The 15219-nt window shown below is 35.3% G+C and overlaps 1 protein-coding gene across 6 annotated transcripts; it reads right to left on the reverse strand.

Moving 5' to 3' along the window:
* Window positions 1-1608: 1608 nt before the first annotated feature.
* LOC145117643 (sucrose nonfermenting 4-like protein) lies at window positions 1609-6309 on the reverse strand. 6 transcript variants are annotated; one of them, XM_079053943.1, is made up of 14 exons: window positions 6180-6309; window positions 5897-5993; window positions 5728-5815; window positions 5028-5225; window positions 4798-4935; window positions 4643-4702; window positions 4449-4538; window positions 3868-3972; window positions 3491-3632; window positions 3247-3411; window positions 3093-3156; window positions 2936-3005; window positions 2517-2613; window positions 1609-1844 (listed from the first exon to the last, which is right to left on the reverse strand). In XM_079053943.1, exons 2-14 carry the CDS (start codon window positions 5962-5964, stop codon window positions 1744-1746), a joined length of 1386 nt encoding a protein of 461 aa, XP_078910069.1. In that variant the 5' UTR covers window positions 5965-5993; window positions 6180-6309; the 3' UTR covers window positions 1609-1743. The 6 variants fall into 6 exon arrangements, with proteins under 6 accessions (XP_078910069.1, XP_078910072.1, XP_078910068.1 ...); XM_079053946.1 differs by having other exon boundaries at window positions 5718-5815; XM_079053942.1 differs by having other exon boundaries at window positions 6132-6309.
* Window positions 6310-15219: the final 8910 nt, after the last annotated feature.

The following is a 15219-nucleotide window of genomic DNA, read 5'->3' on the forward strand; positions in this document are numbered from 1 at the left end:
TTATATAGTATAATATAATAAAATAGGTTGCTAATACTTAATAATAAGAGTTATTTACAAAAATGAACATTATTGTTCTATTCTTATTCTTTATACCCATATTTTTCTAAAATACAAGGACCCTCAATCCTACAATAAACGGTAAATGTTAATGCAAACTCACGATTGTTGATTCCAAGATCCTCCTTTTAGAATAATATATAATACATATACTCCACTTCAACGGTAAGAACAAAGGAACCATATCATAAAAATTTGGTAATTAATGTTTGTTGACATACATCAAATCACAACAAATGACTATCTTATTACCAAATGGCTCATATCCCAACGGTATCAGGTGTTGTCATCCATCTTTAATGTTGAATGTTCGAGTCCTATCGTGAATATAGGTGGTAGGTTATGAGTAGATTATATTTGCTGGTTCAAAAAAAAAATACAACTGTCTTATTGTAGAATAAACTTTTGGTATTTTCTTTCTTGAAAATGAAGAATCAAGTTTTGTGAATTTATGAATCATGTGTAAGAATATAAACCAAACTCGCCATTAGTTACAATGTTTGTATTTGGTCACAATTATCAAATACTTATATTCTTCATTCCAAGAGTTATAAGTGCCACAATTGGTAATGAGACCAATCAATATTGTTGAAGGCATTGTCACTTGCTTAATTTCTTGGTTTAATCATCTTTGAGATAGTTGCATTCATTAGTATCTGAGTGTTGAACGATCTGGAATCACATAGAATATTAAGGGACAAAGCTTGAATTGGTGACTTCATATCCTACTTTAAACATTTGTTAACCCATTTGCATATATCATATTAAAGACTTCTAGCCCAGTGGTATTTGGTGTTCCCTCCCTCTTTGAGGTTGAGGGTTCAAGTCCCGTCGTAGACATCGGTGGATTTGATGAGTAGTTTAAAAGTAGGTTAAATTTTCCGTTTAAAAAAAAATAGAGATACCATTACTAAAACACAAAAGCCGAGGATTTATGATAGTTGGTCGGTATGTGTATATCACATGACATGATTACTATGTATGAAGTTTTAAGAGTTCATGACTTGAATTTTTCCGGCGTTACTTTCTTGTACATTATAACCCAAAAGCTAAAACAAGACATAGCCTTTACATTTCCCAAAATCAAAGCAGCTTTTCAATAAAAAAAAATCCTTCTTTGATGTGGTTCAAATCACATAACACCATAAACCACAACTTTAAAAAAATGTATCTTTCGCCAATCTACAAAGAATTTGCCACTAATGGCCTCATCCAGGAGCAATGATATCCATACTTTTGAAGGCTTTTAGTAACTTGTAACAAAAGACTCGAAGTAAGGAAAAAACTTCTTTTAAAGCTTAAAGCTTGTATTTTAAACAAAAAACTTTGAATCCAAAAGCCACTTCAATTAACTCTTTTGAGCCTTTAGCTTTTACGAGCTTTTAACTTTTAGATTTTATATAATTTTACAACTATCAAAAGTTTAGAAGTACTTTTGCCGAGCGATCCTATACAAATAAGAATTATGCAAGTTATAACATCCTGCTGCCAACTAATTTTGCTAACACAAACTTTGTAAAGATACTTTTTCTCCAAAATGGTGAAGAATGGAGTTGCAATCGATACCTTTTAACACAACTGAATGTAATTACATCGGAAACAGTTCTTAAAAGATTAACTCTCAACATATAATTACATAACTTTGCTAAAACTTGGGTGCTTTTACAATAACACAAAGAAAACTTAATGAAAATCTCTAAAAATGAGAGTAAATACGTCTCTCAATGTAATTAACCCTAACACACGTTGGGTGGCAGCTTCAACTACCACAACACGCCGCACCCCTGTAGCAAACATGAGAACGTTCATTGATTTATATTATAACATCCTGAATTTTTCTATTACAACATTATACTAAATTTCTTCTTATCAAGGCATTATACTTTGAAAGTTTTACCCAATTATAGCATTGTAATTCCAAATCTTTTTTCTTAGGACAGTGTTCTTAGTTACCCAATTATAACAGAAAAAATTGCTATGTATTTGGATGACATTGCTATAATTGTGTATAGTTTTTTAAGTACAAAGTTGTAATAAAAATAATGAAAATAGGGGTATGCAAAAAAAAAAAAAAAAAAAAAAAAAAAAAAAAAAAAAAACCATAAGGATATTGTTTTGATGTATAAATTTAATAAATCAAGTACGTTAATTATTAAAATAATCAACATGTCTATATGGTTTCCATCGAATATTAAAATAATGAACATATGTGTACATCGTATTGTATTATTTTTCAGTAAATTACTTTTTTCTCTTAAACTTTATCGATATATAGACTGAAAAAAAAATGAAAACTACACATCGGTTTTTTCAAAGTCATAAACCGAAATTTTTGTTCAACTAAACCATCTTCACTCTTAAATGAAAATATGATACTATTATAAACAAATATATAGAGTAGGTTGTTATTTCTTGCATTTAACCCAAATATAGGTTATGATCTGGGGAATACATACCTGGATTTGAAAGAAGAGTTATGACCTGATACAAAGTATCGGAACGTGTACATATCCCAAATCTAGGATGACCTTTTTTATCTACCAGTTGAAGTGCCTGAATTATATAATCAAAATCAGGGTTTGTATAATCTGTTTTCATATTAAAAAGACAAAAATGACCAAAAATTAAAGAATTCCAAAAATAGCCACGATTTTCACACCGGCTAAGTCAAAAACTAAAATGGGCTGCAAAAAAGGCCTTACTGAGATAAGGAATTCTTAAATGGGCTGAGTGCTTGGTCCAGATGCAAAAATCTCCCTTCAGGTGAGATTTGTTGCATTTTTGGAATTGTTTTTTTCTTGGAAAATCATTATAATTTTAGGTCACTTTTGTCTTTTTCTCTATTAAAAATATGTTGTTAAAGAAGAGCATATACTTGAGATATTGTTGCATGATCAAGCTGGATACGAGCATATACATTGCCTTTTGCAAACGAGATGATGTCACTGATTAAATACAAGTTTTAATCAAAATAAACTCTTGTGGATAAATGAAGAAATTTTAATTAACTGTACGAAGTGCATAAATATTACCTTCTCGAGAAAATGTTTACAAGGGCTCCTTTATTATCAACAACAGGCACTGAACTTATATGTTCTGAAGAAGATTAGACAAGAAAAAAATGATATATTTGATTAAAAAATGTAAGTATGTTGGTATTATGGGTAACCATGAATGTAAACGCACCATCTAATAATATTCTGAACGCATAACTAACAAGTTGAGTGGCAAGCAGAGTTAATAATTCCCGTCCCCCAATATCTCTGGTCCAACTACCAACTGGCAGACATCCAATTGGTTGCTGCAGAAGAGGCAAATACCCGATACGGTGTTCAAAATGCCTCTGTATATCTACGTTTTCACAATGGAGACAAAACTTAGAATATTTGGAAATTAAAATTTTGACTTTTGAACAAAAAAAAATACCTACGTTTTAGGACCCCACCAAGGCATGCAACGTGCAGTAATTGTGGGCAAGCTGTATCTTGTGCCATATTTAAGACAGGAACTGATGATATGCGATTGTGCATGATTTTAACTGCAACTGCATTCAGGGTCTCATCTGGATCAACCTGTGTTTACAAAATATAGTTTTCACTTTAATGGATTTAAATTTTAAACAGGGAAGGACTTAATCTGGTAATCTATATATGCTTGTTTCTTTTCGACTTAACCGAATTTGTAATTTTGTCCCTCATTTTTTTGCCTTCCATTTCCCGTTCGTGCTGTTGATTTCTCAAATATATATATTAAACATCATTTATTTGGACAACACTTGATGGAAAAAAAAAAAAAAAGAGGTCTTACTTTGATTAAAGGCCTTTTTTGAAGCTGAAGTTTTCCTTCCTTCCAAGCAGAGATTGATGATGATTCAAGCACATTATTTGCAACCATTGCATGGTTCCTCTGTAACTGCAATATTATATAAGAGAGAGTAAATTACACGAATGGTCCCTATGGTTTAGGGTAATTTGCACGCTTGGTCCCTAACTTATTTTTTAACTCGGAAGGTCCCAATTGTTTGTTTTTGTTACGCACTTGGTCCCTACTGTTTGTTTTTATTACGCGTTTGGTCCCTGTCTTACCTAAAAAGACTATTATTTAAATAGGGAAAAATTATGAGGTAGGTAAGGTAAGGTGAGGGGGTGGGGTTGGGGGTGTGTTTATTTAAATAAATTAAAAAATCAAGAGAAAAATAGTCTTTTTAGGTAAGAAAGGGACCAAGCGCGTAACAAAAACAAACAGTAGGGACGTTCCGAGTTAAAAAAATAAGTTAGGAACCAAACGCACAAATTACCCTAAATCATAGGGACCATTCGTGTAATTTACTCTATAAGAGATTATCTTAGGTTTTGCTAAAATGGTTTAGCTATTAGGCTGTATCATACCTCCATTAAAATCAAAATGAAGTCTGTTGATGTTAGCATCCCTGAAATCTGGCGACTGGTGTCATCCCAAAGGGGAGCAACAGCAAGATTCTGAACCAAGAAATAAAAATGATAAATTATATGAAGAGATTCAATAAACTAAAATCTTGAACTTGAAAGTGAAAATGAGAAATAAGTTGAATAACAAGTTGTACCTCTTCATGCATAACAAGGAAAGCCTCTTCCACACTCACATTAGCATCCAATGCAAAGACCTTTGAAAGTCGAAGAAGAATCACAATCAGAATAGTCAAATGGCATGCATACACTGTGTAAATGCAAACAGACATGTGAATGAAGGCATTCGAACCTTGCCTGAATCCGGAATCAAATCATACACTGTGCAAGATGAAAGATGATCAGACAAACAATGGCGGGTTGCCTCTATGTCTTCAGCCCTTAATGGCATCACAAGTTCATGAGGAAGAACACTGCTTGATGTTGAAGCCTAAATTGTTGTGATTTGTTAGGGTTTAGGAGACTTTGAAAAACGATAACACGATTTCACAGACATGTAATAAAAGAGTGAGAACAAAATACATGGGTGCTTACACCATCAGCAGGATTATGATCATCCAAACTATCAATATCCATAATTGGTACCCCATCATCAATGATCAATGTCTGAGGCATAACCTCTGGTTGTTTGACCAGAACAATGTTGTTTACTCCATACTCATCTTCAGCAAACAGTTGTTGCTCGTTGATTCTCCATATGCCATCCACCAAGAACTTATACTTCATTCAACATTCAATACATCAGAATTTTATTAAGGAAATAGGAAAAAGTTCAAAAAAAATAACGACTTGTATTATGTCATGATGCTTAAAAAAACCATTATATTATTTTTGTGTTCATAAAAACCATTATATTTTCTGATTTTGGCTAAATTAATGTTTTGCAACCAGATAACTCAAGAAAACCCGTTGCATGGCCTATGTGTAACTAAAAAGAAGATTACAATATTACATAACATTATTAATTACCAGAAACTGTAATTGCTGTTACATTGATTGCTACTATTTTGCCAAAAACTATAACACGTCTCTAAAAAGGCTATGCAACCGGTTTTCTTGGGTTATCCAGCGTTAATTTAACCAAAGTAAAAAATATAATGTTACATAAGGATTTTTTAGCATCATGCGGTAAAGCATAGAGTTTTTCAGAACTTTTCCTTAAAAAAAAAAAAAAAAAACTTAACATGCACTAATGTCAAGAAACTCTCTAACCTGATCATACCTTATGCAAACCAGGTGGTAGATCGCAAATCGTCGAGAAAGTCGAAGACGATCCTTCAACAGGAACCATCGGTTGATACTTGATCCACCTTCATTCACCACCAATTGCATTGTAATTTAGTGTGTTGCAACAAAATTATCAAAAGAAAAACTAAAAATTAATAACATACCCAGTAAAATCACCGCACAGGAACACTTGATTGCCACCATGAGACCAAATAAACTGTGTATGAACCATTCTTCCGCAAAATTTACCTCACTCTAACACTGTAAACGTATGCTTTGGTTTATGAGAATATCAATTGATCAACTGAGTTTACAAAACACATATCGAAAAACTGAATACCGGAAGGAACCAATAAGAGAAAAATAAAATTGGGGAAGAAATAAGGGTTCAAAAAAAACCAAATCTTTATGTAGATCCTGGCGGCAAAACTTAAAGATATACATTACATGCATATACATAGAATTGCTGTGCGTATCTGTATCTGTATCTGTATGTAGAAATTAGGGGAGAGCGACTCAAGTAAGAACATAATCGCTTGGATTTCTCAGAGCCGTAGAAAACAGCTGCCGAGAAACAGTACATAAATTCGCATATGTATAATGTATATGTTGTAAAAAAAAAAAAAAAAAAAAAAAAAAAAAAAAAAAAAAATTATATATAGAGTAAATTAAACTTTTAGACCCTATGGTATATAATTTTCTCCGGGTTTGGTCATTGTTTTGGATATTTAACATCACTGGTCGTCATGGGTTCAAAAAAACCAGCATCATATAGTTTGTTAGTTTGACACTTTCACAGTACTAGTAAACACCATATCTTGGATGCGTTTTAAGGCTAAACGGAGTGGTCTCACTAAAACAATTCGCCAAGCTCGTTATGGGTTGATGAACACCGCCCCCTAGCACTCGCTAGGGGGCTCGCTATATTAATGTCGTTAAGAATTTGGCTAGAGGGAAGACAAACTTTTGTGCAAGGTGATTGGTCCGTGGGTGTTTGACTGGAATACAAAAATGTTGACTGAATTGAATTGGAGGTTACAAACCGTGCAACTTTTTTTGTAGTTTCTAGTAATTAATAAATGGTATTTTTAATGAATGCCAAGCCAATTTCATGCATATATACACGTAATTGCATCAGGCTTACTACCAAACTTTTTTTAATTTCCTAAACAATTAATATATTTAATACTAATAAAACAAATGTGAAAACCATTGCTAATTCAATTGAATTTAATTGTTAGAATTTAATTTCAACAACTTATTTACCAATTTATATTAAAAATAAAGTAATTTAATTAAATTAGAAAAAAAATGCTAAGAGTGTTACCACTCCCTACTATATTATTTAATATTAAATAAAAAATATTTGTTTATTAAAATAAAGTAATTAAATTAAATTACAAAAAGTAAATACAAAAAAATATATTTATTAAAATATAGAAATTAAATTAAATTAGAAAAAAGAAAATACAAAAAAAATGAGTGTTAAGAGTGTTACAACTCCTTACCATATGTTAAATGTGGGTGTTAAAAAGAGAAAAATGATGTGGCATTTAAAATGCTTATGTGGCAATGTGTCAAGAGTGTCGTCACTCCTCTTAGCCTAAGTGAAAGACTTCACTGGTTCCTCATTATCACACTCTCTTTCCTTTTTATTCTTTTTTAGTTTTTATAATATATAATTAAATTATATATATACTAACAAGTTATATAAAACATATTAAAATTTATGGGTCTTTTTGGTAAACGAGGAAGCCTCATCTCCATTAAAATTTTATTAATTAAAAATAAATAAATACAATTATCCCCACCTATGAAAAAGAAAAGGACCCTTGGGATAAGCCCTAAGAACCATAACAACTTAACTAACTAAAATACAAACAAAGTGGAAAGAACATTATTTGGATCTCAATATAAAGCAAACCAACCACAAATAAAAATATAAGAAACAAGCATTGGACACAAAGTCGGGTGCTAAGTGGCAATATCTTCATTCTTCATAGGAGCCTCCAAAAGATCTTGACTTTAGCAATTGTAACACCACTCGTTGTGGTCTATCTAAAATACCATTTTTTTAAAACATGATCTAAATATTTTAAAGTTCAAAAGTTTTTAGCGTTTCATACTAAATGTGGAAAAGTTCAACGGCTCTAGAAGTTAGAATAAAAGTTTCAAAAGAGCAAGGTTGTTAATTAGGTATCATAACAAAGGTTCAAGTTCTTCACAAGTCGGGGTCTTCTAAAATCCATACAATCTCATATGCTCATTATTCTTCAATCCGAACACACATCAAAATAAGTTAGGCATTGAAAATGTCTAGTGAGTTATCCGATGTTGATTCATTTAGAGTAAAAGATAACAATCTACTTACTCGAATCAAAACCCACAAAAAAATTTAGAGTAAAAGATGGAGGTTTCGATCTAGCTCATCAAACCATTATGCGGTTCATGCATGCCATCAATCCTAATAAATCAAAATTAAAATACACGGAAAAAATTGCTTTTTTTTTGCATGATTGTCGCATCAAATCATATATGTTGATAACTTAGGTGTAATCACATGGGTGCATTAATTTTGCTTAACATTCTGAAACTTTAAAAGATATATAGTGCATGCATAGGAGTTTAAAATAATGTATTCAAATACTTGTAACAAAATCTAAATGTCATCATAATAAGAAATCACCTCTATTAAACTACTAAACTACTAGGTGTAGACAAACGTGTGAAGGCTGAAGGCATGTTACCACACCAAAAAAATGTCACCTCACATGTCATGTCATTAATGGTGTTATAACACCAAGTGAAGGAAATGGGCAACATGTTATAACACTCACTAGTTTCCATGTCATTATTTTTTTCCCTTTTTTTTTCTTTTTTCAATTTATATATTGTCGGTTTATTTATTGTTTATTTTTCCAATTTGTTTTTATTTACGTTATATTATTTAAAAAAAATGCAATTTAATAAAATCCTAAATTACCCATAACATTTAAAACCTAAAAATCACATTACAAAAAAAACAATAAAAAAAACATAGTCCTACGTTAAAAACATAAAAACGATACATTAGTCATCCAAGTATTTCTTTCTGATCCTCTCATTCATCTTTCGGAGCACCTGCACTTGTCTTGGTCCCATATTTTCTTTGCTAGTATGAAGAATTGTTAAATCTCTCGTTATTTGATTTTCCTCATCTTGCTTACGAAGGAACTCCAAGTGCTCACGTTGCACTTCAACCTTTTGTTGTGCGATTAGATTGTGTTGGTCGAACTTTTCTTTCATTTCCGCCAACTTTTGTGCCCTTCTATCGTCTTTGTCCGCGTGTCGTTGATCGTACTTCGCTTTGTTGCACCCGAACGGTCGTCGTGGTGGGGGGGGTCTCTTAGATGTCGTCGGGGATGTCATCTGTGTCAGCGTTGAAGTCGATGTTAGTTCATATATCAGAAACGTCAAACGAACCCGAACCACACGACCTCTTCGATTGTACCTCCAACGATGGTGGATGTTTAAGCCATTTTGGATCGGCTCTCACAATCTCTCATATTTTGGCATACTCGAAAACATGACCCATTTCCACTTGATATTGCTCCCTCGCGGCTTTGAACACATCAAAATCATTCGCACCACTTTGCTTTTGCGAAGAAAGTTTGTTGTAGATCAAATTAAACTTGGTGCACCTACGACTAATTGGAGTCCATTTGTCACTAAGCATATCGACATTGCGATATGTCGGTCTCTTTATAAGTGCGTGAAACTTTCCTAGCACGACTTCCCAAAATCCAATTCCCCTTATATGATTTCCTATAGTTGGATTTTTAGAAGTCCCGCACCACGTCACCACCAAGTTGTACTCCTCCTATGGTGTCCGCCATAATGGAGCTTTTTCTTCACTTTCCACTATTGCTTTCCCTTTCTTTTTCCCTTTCCCTTTAGCTTTCCGACTACCTCCCGCTTGCCTTTTAGGAACCGTTTCTTGCGTTGGTTGTGTGGGTGGTGGTTGTGGCATGGAAGCGAAAGTATTGAAAATGTTTTGTTGAAGGATTGGGTTTTGTTGCTGTAACATCCCAATTTTCAAGGCCAAAAATTTCATTTTTAATTAAGTGACTCATGAAATAGTTTATCAAAAACATTGCCAATGTCATATCAATTTATAAAACTGTAACTAAGTGTCTCAAAACCATATCACCAACAGTAATAAAAATCAGAGTACAATCCCAGAAAACTCGATGCGGAATCATGTGTGAGTGTGATGTGCCGCTACCGCGCCTGCTCTTTCCCCTTCGTCGAAGAGGTACCTGAAACAAAACTAAAAACTGTAAGCACGAAGCTTAGTGAGTTCCCCCATCATACCACACACCATACAATCTCATAACAAAACATACTGTCGGGCAATTATGGGGTGCCCGACCTACCCGGTCCGGCCATTCTGGGATGCCGACCTACCCTGTCAAGCAGTTCTGGGGTGCTGACTTACCCATGTCAAGCCATTCTGGGGTGCTGACCTGTGACATCCCCATTTTCACGGCCAGAAAAGACCGATTTTGTTTATGCTTTATAAAAATCAGAGTACCACTTTTAATAAAAAAATGTTGCGGAATTTGTTCCCAGAAAAACATGATAAATACGTTATCAAAGCATTTCCAAAGAAATGTGTTGAGAGAAAAACTTGGAGACACACTTGAACAAAAGTTAGAACAAGTATAATGCGGAATAGTTAATCTCAAAGGATCTAAAAGCTCAACAATAATATAGTTAGATAGTTAAAGAGTTAGTTGCGGAAATGTAAAGGAGTGGAAATGACAGCAATTGTTATATCAAGAGGACACTTAAGCTGATTCATAACAAGGAATGCATTCACTCCAAGTTAATAAGGAAGATCAAGCTTAGTGATTAAGTCTTAAAGACTTGCTCTGAAGAGAGATTATGATCAGCAGAATTATGATAAGATTTAAGTAAGAAGAGATGAGTTGAAGAAAGATAGAGAGATAACTTCAGAATGTGTATTCAGATATAATTCATAAGTTATCGGTTCTTCCTATCTTTTTATCTCTATGAATACAAAGAGAGTAAGTCTCTATTTATAGAGACTTAGAAACTACACTAGATTACAACTCAATAAGCAACCGTGCAAGGCATACTGGATAATAGAGTGTATTACATAAAAGACAAATAACGTAATCTAGCTAAGTTGACTGCGGTAGCTGACTCCGGTTGCTGATGCGGTTGCTGATGAACAAGATTGACTCCGGGTGCTGAACCGTTGCGGTAGAAAGATGGTTGCGGTAGCTGAGTTCAAGAGGGTCACTTTTATGATTCAACAATTTCCCCCTAAGTGACCTCTTTAACTCCGGTTCAGCTATCAAGTTTGAGGAACTTGATCAAAATACACCAGAACTTCCTGACGTTTTCCAACCATGTGATTCTTCTTGTGATCTCGAACTTGACTTCTGCGGTAGTATGCTTAGATCTTTCAATTGCAGTCAGGCAGATGTCAAGGTGTTTCTTGGTCAGGCGGTGTATGGCAGTCATAGGAATGAAATATTTGACGTTGTCAGTCTTCCTTTTGAATATGACTCCAAGTTCAGGGTAGTTTGTTGCGCCTAGAGATCTTTCTTGGAAGCCTTCGGTAGGCATTGGCACAGGTTCAAAAGGTGGGAGATCAAACTTCTTGAGGATGGTGGGGTAGATATCCGCATCTATCTTGGCAAAGTCACAGACCGTATCCCTGAGAAAAGAGTTGGCTTTTTCAAGCGCTATCTGCATTTTAGGGTGCTTTTCTGACTTGTTTTGGAACACCCTGGCAATAAGGAAGATTTCTTCCGGATTCATACAAGGAAAGTCTGCCTGGGTGTGGATGTAGTCATGCTCCCTTCTGGTGAGGGTATACTGGATGTAGTGAGCCTTCATAAATTTCCTGACTTTGTAGTTCTTGACTGCGGATGGTCTGTCGTTAGACCATATGTTTTCAATGGAGGAGGCATGTTTAGCATAAAAAAGACTAAGTCTCTCAAACTCCATTGGCAGTCTCTTGTGATCTGGAAGGCTTTGGTCAAACTGCTCAAATACAGTGAAGTACTTGGCATTTGGAGAAATTGGTATATCCCAGTATCCATCAGCAGGGGGTTCAGCATAAGTGAGGTGCGGTCTGTAATCTTCGTCTAGGAGCCTGCGGTGCGGATTGATCCAAGAATTGATCAAGGACTCATCCATCATGGTGTCAAACCCGCATTCTCTCCAAATTAACTCTGCCAGCTTGGCTGCTTTCCAATCATGCTTCCTTTGAGCGGTGGCAGGGGAGTCTGTGGTGCTTGGAGAAGACATGTTTTCAGCCAAGTTCTTGAAGTGCGGAGGAGTCTTTGGCTTTTTGGGAGTATCTTTTGGAGGTGAAGTGTGAGGAGATGGAGTATGTTGAGATGGTTGCGGTGGTGTGGGAATTTTTTCAGTGATGATGGGGGGACTCTGATGAATAGAAGTATCAGAGTGATGGACTTCTTGTTCTTCATCACTTCCCCCTCTTGAGGGATGCAACCCCGGTGCTTCCTCAAGCCATTGCTTAAGTCCATCCACCTTGAAGACTTCTTGGAACTGAGCTTTGAGAGCTTCTGCCAAATGTTGGTTGTTTGGAGTGGAGGAGCTGAAGAGCAACTTGTGGATTTCTTTGGTGAGCTGGAGGATCTCAGGGCCATGGAAGTTGGAGGAAAGGGATTTCTGCAGTCTGTTGATGGTTGTTTGAAGAACAGAGATAGTGGACTCATAAGCAGTATGAGTCTCATCTATCAATTTCTGAGACTGAGAAGCTTGATCTGCGATGGCCGCTTGAAGATCCGTTTTGATTGCGGTCACCTCAGTAATGAGGCGTTCCGCTGCAGCCATGAAGTCCTTGTGGTCAGCCTTGCGGTTATTGTCAAGGGACCGGATCCCCATCTCTACTTTGAGAGAGATTCGTTCAGCAGCCATGCGTTCCCTTGTTTCCAGACACTCTATTCTTTCAAACAGTGACTGCGGTCCTGGAGTGTCTCCAGGTTGCGGTTGAGTAGGCTAGACCGCAGCCAAGATCTGATCGATTTTGGCTTGAAGGCTCATGAACTCCTTCCGGGTGACAACATTCTTCTTCTTTTTCTTCTTCTCTTTAGGCTTGGAAGTCGAATGTTGAGAACCGCTGGACTCCTCTTCTTCAAACATCATGAGGTCATCATCAGAAGGGCTTGGCTTGTTTACTTCTTGGATGTCTTCATCATCAAGACCGAAGGTGGGAGCTGAACTGAGTTCGATTGCAGGTTCTTCGTCTTGTGATGGATTGACTGTAGGAGTGGGAGATGGAATGGGAGTTGGAGTAGGAGGAACTTTGGAGGTACCTGCGGCTGCTCCTGAAGCTTGAGCTTTTGAAATTGTTTCAGTCATCTGATCCATCCAGTTCTGAACTTTTTGAATGGTGGCTACGGTACTGGCATTGCTGATGGCATTTGCCCAATATCTAGCCACGGACTGGATCTCCTGTTCTTTCTGTTGTTGCTGCTTGATTTGTTGTTCCTTGCGGGCTTGGAAAGCCCTTTGGAATGCATCATACTTCTTCTTGTCTGACTCAGTTACCGGATTGTACTGTAACCAAGAGTCATTGGATGCATCTGTTGGATAAGGTGTCTAAGTCCATAACTTATTTGGTATATACTTGACCCGACCCGGCATGGTCCATTTGGGTTGCACTTCACCCAAACTGTTTATGGATAATTTTATGAGAATTGTATACTTACGATTTATTAATATATTATAAGTTATAATATATTAATATAAAGTCATGTTATTTAATTAGTTTTAATCTTGAATTAATTATGAATTGATTTAGTGATTAAAAGGAAGACTAATTAAATCATGGGCTATTGTATTTATATGGTGTGGGCTAATGCTCATTTGTTAATGGGCTAAGCTTATATGGAAGTCCATGGATGATCCATGGAGCTTTTAACCCATGGATCCTTGGAAGAGGAAAAGACATGGGTTATTAGGGTTTCACCCTAACCATGCACACTATATAAATAAGCTTATGTTGCATGAAAAACACCCAAAAAGTGTGTGTGTAATAGTGGTGGCCGATTTCTAAGTGTTAGTATACTCTCTCATACATTTTCCAAGTTTGTGGTGATTTGTGATTTCCATTTGAGGCATTCACATTATTGGTGCTTGGCTCTCAAACTCCAAGGAATCAACAATCAACAAAAGGTATGTAATTCATCTAGTCCTTTTATGTTTAAAAGTACCCCATGCCATGCTAGATAGGTTATAAACCTTGGAAAATAATATTTTGAATGTACCTTAGACAAACATAGATCCAAGGTTTATTAGGGTTGCATGTACACTTAGGAAGTGTTAGAATGCTCAAAACCCAACAGTGGTATCAAAGCCTAGGCTTGTTTGTTTGATACTTGATGCAAAATAGTGATAAAAAGTCGATTTTTTGCTGTCTGACTGTTGAACTCGCCGAGTCCATGGGGGGACTCACCGAGTTCATGTGTAAACTCATCCTACTCGCCGAGTAGGTTCGTGCACTCGGCGAGTAGGAGCCTCAGAATGCAGATTTTCGACTTTTGCTGCTGGAAATGGACTAGAAACATTACCCTAAACTGTTTTGGTGTTTTAAAACTTGTTTTAGTTGGTGTAATGGTTGTTCTAATCCATTTACAGTAGCTTATATCAAAATTTCATGCTTTGTATGTGTTCATATAATTCTTGAAACTTTGATGATCATGTTCATGTTCTTATGAATTTAGAAGATGATAGGAATTATTTGCTGAATTGTTTAGGATTAATTCTTGATCATTTATGTGTTTTAATGGAATCCATAATTTGTCCTCAAGTTATGGACTTCCAAAGGTCACTTCTTTTAAACACACATTTAAAACACATAAGTTACATAAAATGAAGAGTCTTCATTTTTATGAACCTTTAATTCATAAGTTATGAAATGAAAAGTTTTGGATAGTTACAAAACTTGCCCTCAAGTTTTGGAATTTGTAAAGTTTCACACACTTTAATAAACTTTAATTCCAACCCTTAGAGTTTTAATAGTTAAAATTCAACACTTATACTATTTATAACATTAATGGTTAATTATTATATATATGTATAAGAATAAGTCGTTCTACCGTTAGTAGGCCTCATTCACGAAGCCGGTCTATAAGGGGGGTATAAGGTTGTTGCCTATAAAATGACAACTTAATGGGTATCCATTCTCACCCACCGCTTCCTTGATCGGTGGATGGTCGTTAGCCGAACGGGTAGGACAATGACTTTAAATTCTCATTAAAAGTATAATGAATATTATAAAGTAACTAAACCTTTTATAAATTCTCAATCTTAGTTACTTTAGGAAAATGTGAATATGGTGCTAACCCATGAAATTCACACTTTGTACCTTACCAAGTCGTTGGTGGAGCGTGTGTGGTTAACCGGCACACTAACTTGGACTAGTAAGGATCACGAAGGGTGA

This window comes from Lactuca virosa, chromosome 5, assembly GCF_052849685.1.
Source record: "Lactuca virosa cultivar CGN04683 chromosome 5, Lactuca_virosa_CGN04683_v6, whole genome shotgun sequence".
Lineage (NCBI taxonomy): Eukaryota > Viridiplantae > Streptophyta > Magnoliopsida > Asterales > Asteraceae > Lactuca > Lactuca virosa.